Source organism: Arvicanthis niloticus, chromosome 28 (assembly GCF_011762505.2).
Source record: "Arvicanthis niloticus isolate mArvNil1 chromosome 28, mArvNil1.pat.X, whole genome shotgun sequence".
NCBI classification, from domain to species: Eukaryota; Metazoa; Chordata; class Mammalia; order Rodentia; family Muridae; genus Arvicanthis; species Arvicanthis niloticus.
In genome coordinates, this window is record NC_133436.1 from 18849553 (window position 1) to 18869112 (window position 19560).

Sequence of the window (19560 nt, forward strand, 5' to 3'; positions counted from 1 at the left end):
GTGAGGGACAGACAACTCACACGTGCTCTTAGAATTTAATTTCCTTACATTTGTATTTAAGCCCAAGAAAGGCTTTGCACAGTGCCAAAATTCATCTCTGAAGGCAGCTCAAGTGGTTAAACTTTAGACTTTAAAACATGGTATTATGCCATGAAGGCCTCCAAGACGTAATCCCTTCTAAGTTGCCTACCTATTTCTAGAGACAAAGCGAACCTCAGTCTCTTGTCTTTGAAAGTTTCCTGTCCATGTCCATAATTATAGTGACACAAGCTTGCATCTGTGCTGTACTTCTGAGTAACTGAATGGATGGTTGGTCACAGTACAGTGGCAGCTGAGAGTTTCTCCAAACTTGCCAGCCTCAGACGCTTGTTAACATTGCTAAATCACCTGCAAGCCTTTCTCGGCGAAGTTTAGACCCCATCATCATGGCTGTAGTTCTTAACAGAAAAGCAAACTACCAACACCCAAAGGAAATAATGATGATAAAGGAAAAAAAATATTTCAGGTTTTCTTTCCCCATCCCTCTCCTTTTTCTTTATTCTCCTCAAGTACAGATGTGTGGACAAGGCTCCTCTTGCGTATTTCCGAGGCCCACTTCCCTGCCCACCAACTGGTATCAGAAGCATATTGGGGAGGGGTACAGGATGAGAGAAGAAAAGGTGGGCAAGGGCAAAGAAGAATATAGATAGCTGACATGTAACGGAACATGGTACTTGTAACGTAATAGTCATCCCTCCACCAGATTACATTTTAAAAGTCAGAAAAATAATTTCTTCCTTAATCTGTCAGTGTTATGGGTATACTTATATGTGAAAACACTATATAAAGTACCTAAAGTAAGAGTTCCTTCACCAAACTAGTTTATATAGAATTATATGAAATATTGTAAGTTAATGAAAACAAGGCCCTATACAAAGTAAAATAACATGTATGTTAAAATATAAAATGAAAGTTACTGTTCTTGAAACAGAGGTTAATTTGAAAGCTATATAATTAAGTAGCTATTGTAAGAAACCTACTTTTGTGCAGTATACTTAAAACTAGTAATTCCCCACAAGTCTTAGTCAACCCCAACTATGATGGTGAAAAATTCAAAAAGGAGAAATATTCCAAGAGATGTATCAGACTTCTTCCCACATGGAGTGTCCACTGAAAACCAAGTTCAACATATTTCCATAGGTGGTCTGTCACTGCCTTACTCCTGACTATGACAAGTGAGTTACTCGGTCTACTAAGTTGATAATTCCAAAATTTTCCGAGCAAAAAGTTAAGCTGATGAGTGTTTGCAGAGTCACCATCCAGTTCCCTTTGTGAAAGAAGGTTCTAAATACGCCCCTTTCCAGTCTTCAGCACCTCATCAGTCCGCCACGGGCCTCTCAAAAATGATATCTAGCGGTTCTGTGATGACTTCGGCCAGTTCATTAAGTACTCTAGGATGCCGGCCATTGGGACCTGTGGATTTGAACATATCTGGGTTACTGAGGTTATGCTTTATCCCGTCTTCCCCAAGTCCATCACGGATGACTGTTCCTGTCTTCCAGCCAGGCTTGTACCTTTCTGGTTACCATGCAGACTTTTGAAAAGCAGCTTTCAGCACCTCTGCTTTTAATGAACTCCTTTAAGCTAATAATTGAATAATAACACATTATATTCTTCTTAAGTTCTTGGTTTACTTTTAAATGGTCTCCTTTTTTTCCCTCCCCTCTTGAATGTCCCTTGTTAGAAAAGGAGAAAATGAAAACCTTAAATCTAACTTAAAACAGCTCGGATTTCTCAATCACCTTATTCAATAACACGTTAGCAACTTTTAATGATGGAGCCTTACTCAACATCGTGCAGAGACTCCAAGTGTTAATGGCTGCCTATCTCACATGCAAAGGCAACTTTGTGTATTCAACTTGTAACTGTCGCCACTGGTGCTAATTCCAGAATGCATCTTCCAAAATAAAGATGATACACAATCATCTTTAATCATTATCATTCGTATGCATAAACAATGATTTTTTTTTCTTCTGCAAGGCATTTCAGAACTGTGAGCTGGAGGGAGACAAATCAGGATTTCTGTGAAAGCAATAGCAGAGCAAAGTACATCTGCTGTGTGGTCACTGGCGTCCAGGGCCTGGGGTTTACATTACATCAATCATCTCCAAGGTCTTACAGGTGTTGACAGTTTTAACCCCTGTATTGTTACACTGACTCCTCTGAAACTGAAAGACAGGCGCACACACACAGGCTTCTGCCCATCTGTTACACTCTGCTGTGTTCTGAGAATCCCCTGACAGGCTCAGGATGGACAGACAGGAGCTGGAGGAAAGGAGAGGTTAAAGAAGGCAAAGACACCCTAACACTTGCCTCTGGCTTTCCTGTTTCTCGAATCAAACATGAGGTTTGGGTTTTTTTTGTTTGTTTGTTTGTTTCTTTTTTGGTTTTTTTTTTTTTTTTTTTTTTGGTGTGTTTGTTTTGTTTGGGTTTGTTGTGATTTATTAGAAAAGATTCTTTGGGGAAAGGTTGAAGGTGTTTTTGGTTTGGTTTGTTTCCTAGTTTATCTCAGTTCATCCTTAAACTGACGTTTATTCTTTGAAACGTAACAATGCCCCTCAAACACAAGTCATTTTGCAGATTCACAAAGACTTTTTTAAAGAATGATTCTACATATCTCTCTAAGACCTCTCAGAACACGCTTTTTACCCCCTTGCTCTTGCAATGGCTGCCTGCTGACTACAACTCATAGCTAATATGCCATTAACTATTAGCGTGGGAGACACCATAATTAGGCCATCTAAACTGGTAGGAAGTATTACTGACCAAGCTTAATCATTCTCCTTTTCAGAGAGAAAACTATAGTCCTCTGGTTTGGTATATGACTCTCACTTTAAAAAACAAACAAACAAAAAAACAACCTTACTAATAATTAAGATATTCAAAGGGTCACCTTTAAAACAATCTAACTTAATTCAATGCCTCTGTTAAATTCTCCTCCTGTTAACATCTGTGATGAAGCAATCTTTACTCTATCTTAACATGCAGAGTTGTTAGGATGGTCTGGAGGAGTATAGAGGGGTGTGGTGAAATCCTAAAGAGGAGAGATTATTGAAACACAAAGGTAAAGATGCTTTATTTTTTTAATGCTGTAGTATATAAATAAATATGGTAATAATAACTATCATATTTACTATGTCATACAAAATAGTATTAGGAAGAAAGCAAGTTGTTAGAGCCTCAAGTTAGGATGTTAGCAGTCCTGAAGAGAAAGGAAAACCTTGGCTGAGAAAAAACAGGCCCATAACACATCTACCCTGGGTGAGGCAGAACTCAGAATGAAGTCACGAATGAACTCAGAATGAAGCCTTCATGCCCTCACATGCTCCACAGACATGTGGACAGAATACATAAATGTCTGTGGACAGTTTATTGTGCTTCAAATATTGACACCCTCCACATTAAACTCGTCTGGAGACCGGACGCATGAACTCACTTCACAAATCTAACCACAATCCAACAACCTCCAACGCTCCTCCTGCTCTTGGTTCCACAAAAGCAAATCAAATTCATCCAACAAGCCCAGTCTTGCCATTTTCTCTTTCTCATTCCCAAGGGAAGAGGGTGGGAGGCAGACAAACGGGATTTCCACAACTGGGGCATAAAGAGTTTCAAGTTGGGAGAGCAGTAATTAGAAAAGCCCGTGTTGCCTCACGACTTGGGGAAGATTCTCCCTGTTACTGACACTCTCCCTGCTCTGATAGCTGATAGACACTGTGATACCCCACAACCTCGTCCTCACAGGTCCCACTCAAGTGGAATAAAAATTTAGAATCTTGACAAGCTAAGCAAACGATTAAGACATTTTAGAGTCAAACATGCATTTGGTGGTATAGCTCTGGAACCTTTCTTTCTTTCTTTCTTTCTTTCTTTCTTTCTTTCTTTCTTTCTTTCTTTCTTTCTTTTTCCTTTTCTTTTCTCTTCTTTCTTTCTTTCTTTCTTTTCTTTCACTCTTTCTTTTTTAATAGCCCACCCCACACACACAAATTACCTGGCATTCTCATACAAGACAAGTGGGTCTCTTTCCACTCGACCAAGGAAAATATCAATATATTCACAGTTGTTTGTGTCTTCTTTTTTGGTTAGTGAGCACAGCACATGGGACTAATAGGCCAGAAGGTGAGATGAAGATGTATCTCCATGGTAGCTACAGAGATCACCTAACATGTAAGAGGTCTGGCCTTCTATTCTTAGTACCCCAAGAAAGGATAAGGGGGGTAAAGGGAAAGAAGGAAAAATGAAAAGAAGATCCATTAAAGTAATATATCTGGTGGCCTCTCAAACTTCTTCAAATACAGTCTTAGGATGAATGAATGTTGCATTGTTCTCGGGCCTTAAAAAAGCTGTTGCTATCTTGTGTTTAAGGACTAGGTGTGCCGAAAGATTAAAGGACCGCCATGAAGTTAAGTGGGCTGGCACATGCCTGCACACCCAGGACTCAGAATTAGACACAGGACATTCAGAAGCCCAAGGCCATCGTCAGCTACATAGTGAATTGGAGATCAGCCTAGCTACAAAAGACCTTATCTCAGAGAGTGGGGAGAGAGAGGGAGGGAGGGAAAGAGGGAGGGAAAAAGGGAGAAAGGGAGAAGGGAGGGAGGGAGATGTGAAGGGAAAGTGGGAATATTTAGTTTCCTGATGGGTACAGTTTCACACATCTATATTCTCAGTATTTGGAACGTAGATGCAGATTAATTTCTGTAAAATGGAGACTGGCCCCCAACCATAAAATTATTTTGTTGTTACTTCATAACTGTAATTTTTCTATAGTTATGAATCATAATGTAATATCTAATATACAGAATATCTGGTCTGTAATCCCTGTGGGGGTCACAACCTAATGGTTGAGAACCCCCATTTAAGCAAAATTCTCCCTTTCCCAGTCCAATAATAACAGGAGACATGGCATGGTTGAATGTCAAAACCTTAGCTTTAGCAGGTCATGAAGCTAAAAAATCTCTCACCAACTACCTAGGGTTTTCAACTTTGGTTGTCATCTTTTATCATCTAAGAAAATATCATCTTCTTCAGTAAGTTTTTTTCTGGGAGATAGCTGCTACTCTTCTCAACCCCCAATACATGGAAAGTACAGAGATACTTAATTGTTCAGGAGGACCACTTTTTTTAACTTGAAAAACTAAATATGGAGACTGTGTGACTATTGGATTTGCATCTGCAGTTGTTCTTTAGACTAATATCAAAGTAGTAACTCACTTCTCAGGATAGGTTAGCTTGCACGACACTCTGGTTACCTGTAATTAGGAGAAGAATCGTAAGCTCAAAAGAAAAGAGACTTAAAGTTGCCTAAAAATCAGAATAATCAACTGGGAAAAATAAGATCTCAAGAAATTTTGAGTTTCACGTATAGAATCATGGCTTCTTTGTGATCTGGACTGTGTCTTCCAGCACCCCCCCAACCCCCACTTTATTTCTCAGATTAGGGTTATAGCATTGGTAGAGATATCCAGAACTATTTATAGTATATTATTCTTATATATAATTTCTCATCAGAATAAGCCCTGATACTGCTTGGGGATACTCAGACTGGCCTCTGGCCCCAACAGGGAAGAAGATGCGGTTTGATACTGTCCAAAGAGCTGGTATATAAAACACCTGTTTTGTATTTCAGAGAAATCTTACAGAATAGACTTCCTTAGATTCTATAGACCAGAACAATACCTTCTTTTTTTTTTTTTTAGAAACAAATATGTAAAATGTTCTTTGTCAAATGAAGAATGGGTCCTGTTGATTATCCAATCTGTCTCCTTCATGTTGACTTAATGTTCCCTTTCTGGAGCAAATTAGATAGATTAGAAGGAACTGCCTCTCCATGCCTCCTCTGGACACACATTTCTAATCTTCCCTTCCTGACTTATCTACAGCTTTTCAGCAAATGCAAACTCTCCTAAAGAGGCTGCCTGGGAATTTTCCTGCACACTTATTATTCATATAACTCTCAGAAACACACTCAGACGTTAAAAAAGCAAAAACATCTTTGTCTATGTTATCCGCGGGGCATTAACTGATGTTATAATTTTTCCAACTGAACAGTTATGTAAATTCACAACTTCAAAAGCTGCTTTGCAGACCTCAGCGCTGAGCACTCTGAGTGAGAGGACTTCCCCCACACAGACCCACCTGAAGGCCTGTGGTCAGCCAGGGAAAGCCAGTACTGCAGGAACTTCTAGAGGCCCGAAATCAGAGCCTCACCTAGCTCCTCCATCAGTAACAAAGGCTCGGGAATGTAATGTAACTGTGGGGATTCAGCAGGAAGCTTTTGGTGTTTTGCAATAATTAGCAGCCAGTCAGAACAGGAACCCAAGGTTAGGTCATCTCTCTTTTCAGAGTTTTACTAGTATAGCTGAGGAAGCAAACTAAAAGTAAATACAGAATAGACAGGGAGCTTACCCACAATTCCAGACTGGGGGGAAGGGATATCATGGTGTCAACACAGGCAATTAAGGAAATGAGGAATGCTGAGGTCAAGAAAAATAATGAGGGCTGGGGGATGGGGAAGAGGTTCTAGCGGGAAGTTGGGCCATGCCTCAGGAAGACTCAAGAGACAAATGACCAGAAGGGCTCAGACACTGGCACAAGTGAGGTCAGGGGAGAGACAGCTCATGAGCCAAGCTCTGCTTCCTTCTGGAGCAGTGGCAGGCCAAGGCTGGCTGGTGGGCTAAGAACTCTAAAGAGAGCGCAACAAGACTGAAGTTCGTTCACCCAGACCACTTCAGTGGGGACATTGGTCTCTTGTAAGAAAGCAGGTCAGGGGGGAATGGCACAGTGCCAGGACTGTTGGAGTTTCTCTCCACACTGAGATACCAGGTCTCCAAACACCATCCAAAACATTCAAAGCAAAGGCCTATGAATACAACACTAAAGGCTGGAAATCCCAGGATGTGTGGTTTGGAGTCGTTGGCCCTCTAGAGAAGTTCTTTAAAACACCCTTATTTGGTGGCTGCATTGCTGATCCAAGCTCCTGATGATGTTGGTCTCTCTGCAATGTTCTGGGTCCTCTTTCCCTATCCCTGTATCATCTTCTTACTTGTAGTAACATCATCCGTTTAGCAATCTTTAAAATCACAGTTAGCCTTAGTATCTGTTTTCTCTTACTCTGCCGATCACAAATATATTTGTCACTACGTACGGTAGGTGTCTAATGCACACTGGGAGGGCTATTATTTACCGCTCCATGATAGTAAACACACTATTACTATTTACTAGGGGAAATCTCCCTATGGCAGGCACCACGTGGAGAATGTGTGCTTGCATATAACCTCTCCTCACCCCACACCAACTTGATAGTGAGCCAGAACCTAATTAATAAATGAAGACACCGAGGCTTTGGGATGTAGATGCACTGCTCTGGGAAAGCTGCTAACCTAGAGCAGAACAGTTCTGTCCTATGGCAAGTTCCACCTTACCAAATGACATGTATTCAGGGCAGTGGAGTTTGCCATCCATAGCAGCTGAGAAGCATCCCAAAAGTGGAGCCTCAGTGGGAAACCGGGTGTTCTATAGTTGGAACTTAGATCTGAGTTAAATTCACTGGAGGTTTAAAGTGGGCCTGAACCCCCATTGCCTGGTGATCTCCTATGAAGGAGGAAGAAAGTGGATACATACTAAGAAGGTTAACATATGAAGGGAGAAGCAGAGATAGGAGTGAACCACCATAAATTCACTGTAAATCCAGAGAGCCTAGAACCAGGTCCAGAAGGGCAAGGAAGGATGCTCTCTTCTGAGTCTTTAAAGGGATCCAGGCCTCCTGACACCATGGCCTTTTACTTCAGGCCTCTAGAAGCAGGAGGGAAAGGATTTCTGCCATTTTAAGCCACCCAGTTTGTGATAGCTGTTACCTCTTCCTTAGGGGACAAATAGAGCACCTTTCACCAACAGACATAATTTGTAAAATAATGTTATGAATAGTTGTAACTGCCTTGTTGTTTTTAGAAGTATATGAAAATGTGATTTTTAGTGAATGTGAATTTTATTTTCACGCAAAATATATGACGTTATGCAAAATTGTTATATATTGTACAAAATGCCTATTTTGATTTTGTTTATATAACTAATTACATGTATAGAAAACTTGGCCTCTTCCTATTCTACACATGATATAGACTGCTTGAATTATATAAAACATATAAGATTACATTAAGGATTATAATATATATTTATGTATATATATAATATATATATAATATATATATATATAATATATATATATATATATATCATGTGCTAATACATCTCATTAAAGAAAAAGAAACCCTAGGAACTGTCAAGAGACAGAGTTTTTGTCTTTCCACTTAAACATTTGCTCTTTGTCATTAACAATAAATATTGTCTGTTGTCTTTCTTGAAACATTGGGTTCAGAGGCTAGAGAGATGAGTCAGAAGTTAACAGCACTAGCTACTCTGACAGCAGAGTCACCAGTGCCTTGTACTCACATAGCTGCTCACAATTGCCTGTAACTCCAGCTCCATGGAATTTGATACCCTCTTCAGGATTCTGCACGCATACACACACACATACAAGTATTCATGTACACACACATACATGCTTCTCTCTCTCTCTCTCTCTCTCTCTCTCTCTCTCTCTCTCTCTCACACACACACACACACTTGTTTTGACACGTAAACACACATATGCTCATTCTCACACACTCATATACCCATACACATACATTCCTACACTCACATGCTCATTCTGACACATACATACATGAAAATTTCAAATATTTTTTAAAAGAAAAGGGAAATAAAGATTCAATACTATTTTTGAGTAATTTTCTAAATATCCTATTGTGAATACTTGTGGCTTACCCATAGCAGCTCCCTCCAGTGAGAATGGTGCTACATGGAAAAGAACGTTTCGTAAGGAGAACAGCAGACAGCATCACGGGCTGCCAGGGACACAGGTCCATTCACATTTCCAGTGCCCATGGAAGAGTGCCACGTACTTCCATTCTGTCACTCAGAACTCAGAATGGAAAACAAAACATGTATACCCAACCTGAGATTAAGTGAAATTGTTATTAATTCTATTGCTTCAGCGAGGATCTAATGATGGAGAACGGTTTCTTAGGGTTTGTGGCAGTATAGAGGTCAGGGGTAAAGTACAAAGACAGACGAGCATTCGTGTGCCAGCCTTTGTGCCTGCCCTTGCTCCGCTGACAACACACATATCTACATGGTGAAAGGCAGATAATGACATTCCTGTGACATTATATCTCAAAGTCCCCTGGAGGGAACCCTCAGAGGTCTTCAGACCACACTTTGAGACTCACCAGGCTACTTTATTTCTAGACATCCAAGACCAGAGGGAGCACAAACTCAGCAAGTCTCAGACCAAGTCCTGAGTCTGGAACAGTTTGTCCTTTCGTAAGACAGCACCTCCTGAGCAATCACCACACACCCTTCTAACCTCCCACCTGGCTTAGTCCCACAGACCTGGGACCTTCCTTTCTTGAAAGTGAACTGACCTTTCCTGTCTAGTGAGAGGATTTGCAAAGATGGCTAGTCTGCTCACAAATGCATACTTCTCTTAGGGGCTTAGCTTGCCAGCCTTGAAAATAGCAAGCACTTTTGAAGTGACACGGGCATTTCTGAACACAGGCAGCCTACTTTATCAAAATTATCCGTGCTTTCCTACCATCCAGGATCAGCCCCCCATCCCCCAAATACTGAAGCGTGACCTCTCCTAGGCCTTGACCTCACCTGCCAAATTGAAATGGGCAGGGAAGCAAGACAAGTGTCAAAATCCTCTTTAGCAATTCCATCCTGGGCATATTTGCATGTTTAGTGGCAGCCAGGAGGAAGCATTGGGGGCAGGGGGCATCATTTTCCACTGCTCTCTTTGTCTCTGATTTTGGCAGGGGAAAGAGGACCCTTCAGATAATAGCAGGTTCTCATGGACTGGCAGCTTGGGCTTGTAGAGGCAGCAGGTACAAAGTCAACAGAACCACCCTCAAAGGGCTGACCTTTGAGGAGGCATGAATGGATACCTGCAGCAGCCAAAGATGTAAATTAGGCCATCTTTCATCATGCCCCAGAGGTCTCAGCCATGCATACTTGCTGTTAGACAGTAATGGTACCCAGGGCAAGTAAGAGCAGAATGTGAAATAAGCAGCTTCCTTGATGGCTCAAGTCCCTGTGCACTTACAGTGGACTCCACAGAGAACATGCGTGGAGATGTTGTAACATGAGTGTGGATGTGGAGGCCGAGTGGCTAGAGGAGGGAAAACAGTGTGCTTCAGTGGCCAGTCAGCTTCTATGTAGTTCTAGAACCTTCTTATCCTTTCCTTATAGAGCAGCTGTGAAACCCCCGTAACACAGGCTAGATACAACCCCAAGCCTGTCATTTCCTAGGTTTGTGTCCAGACATCCAACCTCACCACTCCTTCAGTTTATCCTCTGTCAACTAGGAACACCCCGATGGGCCACATCTCTTAGAGCTGTGACAAGCATTGTCCAGAACAATACCTACCACTAAGTAAGCATCTTCCCTACACAGAAACATGAAATTATGCATTTTTGTTCAATCACTAAGGAATGTAAACTCACCCTTAAGGAAGAATTGATTCCCAGGCACATCTTCCGAACAGAACCGTAATGAACGCTCAGCAACATTATTGAGTTAGTCACCCACAAACGTTATTAAAATAGATCGTGAGTAATGCACAGGCTTTAAGCACTGTTTAGCCATTAACTTTTAAAATTTTCATTTAGCTTGGTGAAGCATGCCCTATAGAACATAACTGCCACCGACGTAGTCCTCAGCTTGTTGAAGCATACAGATGTCTTTAATTGTTTTAAAAACATAGACGTTTCCTCCAGGCACACATGTGCGTGCACATGCGCACATACACACATTATTAAACGATATGTACATTTATTTCCTACGGTCTTTTTTTATTGAGAAAAAAAGTATTGTTTTAAAAGTGACCAGGAATTCAAGAACTTCGAACACACATGGTATTTATGGAGCAAGTTGGTACCAAACAGGTTTGAGATCTCTTGAATTAACTTGGGGCTCTGCTCCCTTTACACTGGGAACACTTTTCTAGTAGAATGGAGTCACATCTGCTAAAAGAAAAAAAAAACCAGAATTTTTTTAATTGGCAAAAGTGTTAAATGAGTAAAAGCCATGCCCCAGAATTTTAACTTGAAATACGGCATGAGTGGTGTCTCTATCTTGTACTGGACAGTATATAACAGACAGGAATACTCTACAGTGATGGTTGAAGGAGCTAACATGTTTTCTTTTAATGCAGAGTGGTTGGCTTGCTCTCGTCCATTCGTTTCCCCATGGGTTTTGAAATATCATTGTTTGCTCCTTCAGTAATCTGCCCCCACTGGAACAAAGGCATTCAATAGAGTCTCTGGTAATCCCTGATCAGGGAAACTGAGATTCCAGAGATGAAATAGAAAGTACCGGCATCTCCTGGAACTAATAGCAGATCCAGGGAAACGTCCCTGAACAAAAACACAGCCCAGAAGGTTGGATACATTTCAGAAAATTTACAGTAGGATAAAAGGATTTTAGACTCTCCCTTGTCTATGTGTCACAGGACCCAATCGTGAGCACTGGCTTTCGTTTATCAGAAATGCACATGTGTGCTCAAGCACACACACACACACACACACACACACCTGTGCTCACATATATTGTGATCACATATACTAACGCATTGTTTCTATATTTTTCATTCCTGTTGAAACTAACTATAAAGTAACCTTTCACATTAGAGAAGCTTCTTTTTTATTTTCAGACATAACGTGTGAAATCATGCTACTTAACACAACATTACGTTCGCAGATCATGCAAGTTAAATAAAGACACCTTGCAGGTTTCTTAATATAGACTCTGCTAAGATTAGTTATGCATCTGCCACCTTAACATTCAGATTGGGGGCCAGGAAAAAAAAAAAAAGCTGTAGTTAGAAATCACACTTGCATTGCAAGTGCTTAAAATTTCATGGTTCATTTAAGAGCATCAAAATCAAGACTTTAATTATGGCAAAAAGGGAACGGTGTCTTTCTAATGGCTCAGACCATGTCCCTCTTTATTCATTTTCCTACACCACAAAATGAGCCAGTCCTTTTAACCTCCATGGAGGTTTTCTGATACATGAAATAAAGAGGTTGGCCAGATGATTTGAAAGGACCCTCTGTCCTACTGTGTTGTGACTTTGAAGTTGGCAAGGACAGACCAAAGAGGAAGCAGAGGAGGGCCAGAGCCAAGGAACTATTGGAATATAGTCCAGTTTATTCATAAATAAAATAGTATTTACTGCGGTTCCTCCCCCAAATATGGTCCTACAAGACACTGACCGTGGACTGGCAACCCAGAGCTAAAAAGCAATAAAATATTTTAGGATAACAATGCTACCAAAATCCCTATTGTGCTTTAACATTTCAGATTTTTTTCTATTAATGTTCTGTTAAAAAGAAGTCTCACTCTATCAATTTGGGTTGAGGATGTAGCTTGGATGGTACAAAACTTGTCTGGAATTCATTAAATACAGAGTTCAGTCCCCAACGCTGCATGAAACTGGGCATAACAGCACACGCTGTAATCCCAGTAGCTGGAATAGATAGAAGAAGGAGAATCAAAAGTTCAAAGTTATTCTAGGCTACACGACCTGTTCATGGCCTGGCTGCATTATAGAACGCTTATCTCAAACCAGCAAATATGGGTTCCATTTAACTAAGACTATTGTGCTCTGTCATGAATATACTATGACTAAGTGCCCAGGGCAGGGGAGTGACATAGGCCAGAGCCGACAAATGTAGTAAATATAACTTCTAATGTGACTAATAAAGTAGTCCTATTTTGAAGCTACTGTAAATATACAGTATGATCACTTATAGGACAGAACTACATAAATAATTCACTGTGGCGGTAGACACTGCTCTGACTGGTTCCATTGAAGTGGAATCTAATAGATGGTAGGTTTTACTCCTCTAGGAAGCAAAGCCTGAGACAAAGGTCTGCAGGCAGGTATTTAAGAGTACAATCCCTAAGCAAGGGAGGGAGGGGGGGAAAAGGAACGAAACAATAAAGAGAAAACCGATACAGGATGCAGGATAGAATTAGCCACTTGATTCCGTGTTGCTCAACCACACGAACTTTCCCAGAAGCATTAGCAAACACGGCTCAGAATATTGCATGGAGAAAGTAAAGAGGGAACCGTTTCTCCACCAGCTCCCATCACCTACTTATCAAAGCCATCCTGTTAAGTATTAATTTCCTTGTACTTCCTGTTTATCCATGTGAGTGCTTAGTCAGCTCCTGTAGGGAGTGCCTGACAGAGTGAGTAAAGCTACCACTGGAGCTAAAGCATCAAGCAAGCACAGGCATAAACCAATGAGCTGTCAACTGGTACCTAGGTGATGTCAGCTGAAGGAGGTATGGAATCGCTTGCTCAGCAGTGGCTAGAATAAGACTTAAGGCCAAGATCTTCTGAAGTGATGCACATAAGAGCCAGGCCATCTGTATCAGTCAGGGTAGTCCAATTATGCTGCAGTAACAAATGACCTAGCATTTCAATAGTTTGCAGCAAAGGCTTATTTCTCACTCATATTATTTCTCCCAAGTCTACTCAGGGTCAGCTATAGCGCTGTTTTCTTTGCTGAGGTTCAGAGTTGACCAAACCAACTCTGTCAGGAATACAGCCAGTACTGAGACTAAGGAAAAAGATTGAAATTATGACCCGCTCACAGGTTTGTAAAGACGCTGCTTAAAATAAGCCCAAATTGTTTCACCATACTTTTCCTTGACCAAAGCATGTCATAGTTTAAAAAACAAGGGCTCTTACCACCTCCTTCGGGGATATTGAGGGGGCAGTGATAGAAAATATCACAGTATAGAGTGGACGGGAGGCTCAGCGGATAAACAGCTTGCTATACAAGCATGAAGGCCTGAGTTTGGATGCCCAGCAACCACAGGAAAAGCTGGGCAATTGTGGAGCTTGTCTGTAAACCCAATGTGGGTGGGCAGGTCTCGGGGACTCACTGGTGGCATATCTAGCTGAAATACCAAACACGAGGTTCAATCTCAGGGCCTATCTCAAAATGTAAGATGAATAAAATTAGAGAAAAATGTGGGCAAGCATACATGCACACACACATACATATGTACACACAAACACATACATAAATATATATGCACACACAAACACACACACATATACACACAAATACACACAAATGCATACATTTATACACAAATGCAAACAAATACACACACACATACACACATGCAAACACACACGCGAAATGTGCCATACTGTGCAAATTTGGGGAGAAGAAAATGGATAGGAAAACTGGGACCCTTGTGAAAGCTTGCTCATGTCATCATGTTTTCTTTGCGCACAGAGCTCAAAGAAATGTTTTGAACTTAGAAATTAAAAAAAAGAAAAGAACTAAAACGTAAATGTTTAAAAAAAATTAACTCCTTATAAAAGAAAACAGATCAATTCCACTAGATTTTGTTTCTAATGAAAAAAATAAACCGTAGGCATACCTTAGAGAGGTCCCTGAACTCATTTAAATACTATCTGTAAATTTAAATATTTTATAGCTATGTATTCAGCCTTGGTTCCTAGAAATCACCAATGACGTGACATTGAAGCAAGTTTAAAAACAGAACTTGGATAGGACTCGGATCTCTGTATCCCCTGCCAGGCTGCGGGCGGTAGCCAACACAGCCTGTTGCTTAGCACGTTATATTCTAGTCTAAATGCAAACAACAAGCAATTAGACATGTTAGCAACCAAGATGACTTCAAACTCTTGTCATGTTCTGCAGAAATTGTTAAGAAGTGACACAACAGGGAGAGATTGTGTCAGTGCCCAAGAGATGATCTCTTTGAGGAGGCAGCATATAAGAAAACCATTAAACCCTACGTGTAAAATCAAAACACGGTTTTTAGTATTGGTTAGAAGCACTATCCTCCACCCTAGGGGGTATTGCTACTCTACGGTGCTATCACCCTATGCTTCTTTTTGTACTCTCCATTCCTCATCAAATCAATCTCTTTTAATTCCATCTCTATCTCTATCTCTGTCTCTGTCCTCTGTCTCTGTCTCTATCTCTATCTTTTTCTCTATCTATTCCAAATATACCTATTTTCAAATATATATATATATATATATATATATATATATATATATATATATACATGCAAACATATACACACATTCATATATATTCCATATATACATGTATTTCTTATTGTACTCATTAAGTGAAATCTTGTCAATATTGTTGCTAATTTTAAATATATGCAAACTATTTTATATGACCATTAATTGTTTCTTGTTTTGAGTTCTGTTGGTAGGTATTAATTTGCTTGGCTTAGGGTTTTTTTTTGGGGGGAGGGGATAGGTTTTGGTGTTTTCTGTGAACCAAAACCAAAATTCATCCTTTCTCTTGATCAATTCCAAATACTCCCACAACTAATGTTTATTGAGGAATTTCTTTCTCAATCTGCACTTGGGCAGAAACACAGGGCTCTACCAAGCAAACATTTGTCCTTCCTAACTTGTTCTGGGGAAATGCATGGTGGACAGGGTTCACAGACACTCTGATTCTTGCCCTTGAAGCTTTTATCCTTCCTAAGTAAGTGTAAGAAGAACTTGGGAATGCCCAGAGAGATGTTCACCCAGAAAGTGGTTACAGTGTATGGCAACAAGAAAATCACTAGTGTTAGCCTAATCTAATACTGTTAATTCTTCAACATGTTTATCTTGCTGGAAAATGAGAAAGTAGCCTGAAAATCCCCGCTTACCATTGCTACTTTGACTCCAGTGGGGGGCACGTGAAAAGGAAAGGAGCCAGCTGCTCTATACACAGAGGAGACAGGGAGGGGGGAGAGGGGGCTACCACCCAGCGGAACATGGAAAGCTCACATCTATAGCAGCAAGGGACCGACTTCATCTGAAAATGTAAAAGAGTTTAGAGAAACATGTTTCCTCAGCATCTCCATTAGAGCACCCAATTCAGCTGATACCTTGAATCTCACTTTGAGCAGAGAACGTGATCAAGCTTGGAGCTTGCCCAGAATTTTAACCTACAAAACTATGAGATGATAAATGGGTATTATTTTTTAGCCACTAAGTTTGTGGCAATTAATTATGCAGTAATAGAAAACGAATACAACATGTAACTGGATTTATCAACTTCAGTGTTCTGTTAAACAGCTAAATAATGACTCTTTCCCATCTCCCGAATGTGCCCCATTAATTCTCCTGAAAGGAAGGAATTCACCTGGGACAGAGTAAGGAGGTCAGTGATGGAGAGACTGGGCCCAACGTGGGACAGACTAATTGGAAACATCATCAACCCACTGAGCAAGGTACACTTAGGGGATGCAGCCAATGACTGTAAAGAAAGAGTCAGAAAAAAAGGCCAGGATAAATGACCATATACCAGGCTACAGTGATAGGAATCTGAGAAAAATCAACTGATTTTCTTTCCATTAATTAGCATGTGGGTCAGGAGTAACGGGGGGGGGGGAATCATGAAATAAAGACGTCACATAAGATATTTTCTCCATTGTGAATTCATGAAATTATAGGCTGAAATTTCAGAAGCATTTACATAACGAAAGACATGAAAAAGCATGTCCATCGGATGGTGTTTTATCTCCCCTTTCTCTGCAAAGAAAGGCTCTACTTTAGTTTCTAGCTTCACCAATAAATGGAGGTCCATGAATGGGATCATGGTCCAAGGGATGCAGTTAGAAATAACCAGTCACATCCAGCCTTACTCAAAACAAAACAAAACAAAACAAAACAAAAAACAAAAACAAAAAACAAAAAAACAACCAACCAACCAAACAAAAAAAAAAAAAACCAACAACAACAAAAATCCCACCTTAGGCCAAAGTTGCTGGAGAAGCCAGTGTTGAGATGATAGGTCACAAGAGGGAGGGAACATGGATTCCAGAGCCATGAGATAGGAAAAAAGTCTTTACAGAACCAGCCCAGGACCCTGTCCAGCTCCGGACGAGTATTTGACATGCTATGCTTTTAAGTTAGAGATGGGAGAAGGACCAGGTGTTCTGTCATTAAAGCGGAGCCTGGCTTATCCTGAACACTCACAAATCTTTTCAACTGTGTTCTCCACAGACTTGATAGAGTCTGTCTTTCTCACAACTTTTTCTTCATTTAGTAAAATACCTAAGCACCACAAAGGAGCTCATATATCAAATTCAGTTGATCAGTGCTGAAAGAAATGTATGTTCTAGGCCAAGCGTGGTGATGTGCAGCTTTAATTCCAGCAAAACTAGGAGGCAGAAGCAAACTGATCTCTGTGAGTTTGATACCTGCCTTGTCTACATAGTAAGTCCCAGAAATCCCTATCCTGCTTCATCTTTATAACTAAAGTGAATTATTTCTTATACTAAACTCTATGAAGCCTATAAATCTCACTTTCACATGTATGTATATGAACACATCTCTGTACCTGTAAATCTGCACACGGTTACTAAGGATAAGAACATTGACTAGCTTCCTCCAGGAAAACCAAAGAAATGTGCTTATTCCCAAGTATTTTTCCACCCCTCACTGATTCCAATCAGAGGTGTCTCATTTAAGGAATGTCAACCGGAAGTACAATATATCACAATAACAAGCAGCATTTGCTTAGCATGGTAAAGACCCATGGTGAAAGGTTCACGAACTTCCACAAAACACACTCACTATTTGCAAAGCAGGAGGCAGAAATGAGCAGACCAGGATCTCTGGTCCTCTTACCCACTTTGCCCATTCACTTGAAATGAATTTCCAAAGACCTAAGAAGAGACAAAGGGCTAATACGTATTCTTTAATGTACAAGATCATAATTAACCTAACGTCTGTTTCAAATTTACTATTATCTATTAAGAAATAAATAATTTTACAGCCCTCTAATGTAGCTCTTAGGCTTTAAATCACTGACCATAACTAATAAGCAGTTTAATAGCAAGAATAGTCTAAATAGAGCCACAGACCACAGTTTCACTGGCCATAAATCATCATCATTTTTAATGCAGAGGCAACAGCAAATCTCTGTAATTACTGGGTGCATTTTGAATCATTTTTATTATTGCTGCACTGGCCCCATTAAAAATCCAAAACACTGAACTGCACGGAATATAAAGCTGGAATTATGATACACTACAAACTCTAATTGAAATCCATAAATTTCCAACTAGTATTCAGAATTATTTTGTTGCCAAAAGAATTTCAACTCCGCCAAATTAAAGAATTAACTTCGAAAGCATTTGCTCGATCTGTAGCAATGAGTAAGAACAATTTCAGACTGCACAATCTGAGGGGGTTCCATTTTTGGAGCAAAAAATCTTATGAGGACTACTTTCTGTTCACTCCAGATTTTATATTTCTAAAACCAATATTACTGTACCAAAAAAAAAGAAATAGAATTGAAGATTTAATATAATATACTATATGCATTCCAGGTCACCAACAAACCCATCTTGCCCATCATAGACAACTCTGAAAGATCCTGCAATATCAGCATCCAAATCTTTTCTGTGAGAATAATGAAGGCTTGGCACTAAGTCTGCAAAGGGGGAACAAACACATCATAGCATCTCTCTTATTTATGTGAACAACATCAGTGAGCATGCAGGGTGACTGTGGAAGCCGTGTGATAGGCAGCCATGCTCCAAATATAACTTTAATGACTGATAACAATAACAGCCTCATAAAGCAGCATAATACTCCTCTGATAAACATTCTTGATAACTATGGGCCAAGTTGTTTCACTAGGTGTATGAATTTGTACAAGCCCGTTTCCACAGAACGGTTGCATAGGCAGGAAAAGCTGGTGCCTCAAAACTGACAAAAACTCTGTTCGGTTCTCCTTGGAACCAGGTTTCAGGTTACTCGGGCAGAGGCTTTGGAACATTTGCATATACAGGATGAGACACCTTGATGCAAGAACCTGAGTTTGAACTACACAGGAATTTTATTTACACCGCACACACACCACCTGAAGGAAACTTTACCCAACATTTTTCACATGAATCAGTTTTGAAGTTTTCACTTCTGCTGTTACTCAAAAACGTTCAGATTTAGGAGAAGCTTGGGCTTTTGACTTTTGGATGGCAGATGCTCTACTTGCATATCTTTTAGACAGGTAAATAAATATTCCCTAAGTGCTGGTACTTAAATAAATATATGTGCTTATATTATTTCTATCATGTGATGATCTTGCACTACAATTCATCTTATTAAAACTCAAACTTCCCAGTCAGGTGTAGTGATGTAATCCTAAGTACCCAAGAGGGAAAGCCAGAAGGGCCAGATGTCTAAAGTAATTCTTAGTTCATGACCACCCTGAACTATATGAGACTGTGACTCAAATAAAACAAAAGAAAAATAATAACAGATGTTGGAAGGATGGTTCCATTGGCAAAGTGTTTGTACCCTCTATTTTCATGTCTTAATATAGTCACTAATCAGACAGGTGTCTCGACCTCATTGCCTTAAGTTGATCTTAAATCAT

At 40.2% G+C, this 19560-nt stretch overlaps 1 protein-coding gene across 1 annotated transcript in view; it reads right to left on the reverse strand.

The window, feature by feature from the left end:
- Positions 1-527: 527 nt before the first annotated feature.
- Samd5 (sterile alpha motif domain containing 5) overlaps positions 528-19560 on the reverse strand; it is a 48912-nt gene continuing 29879 nt past the window's right edge. The window contains exon 2 of the mRNA XM_076926832.1: positions 528-1452. Coding sequence (XP_076782947.1) covers positions 1390-1452 — 63 coding nt within the window. The 3' untranslated portion in view covers positions 528-1389. The remainder of the gene's footprint in view (positions 1453-19560) is intronic.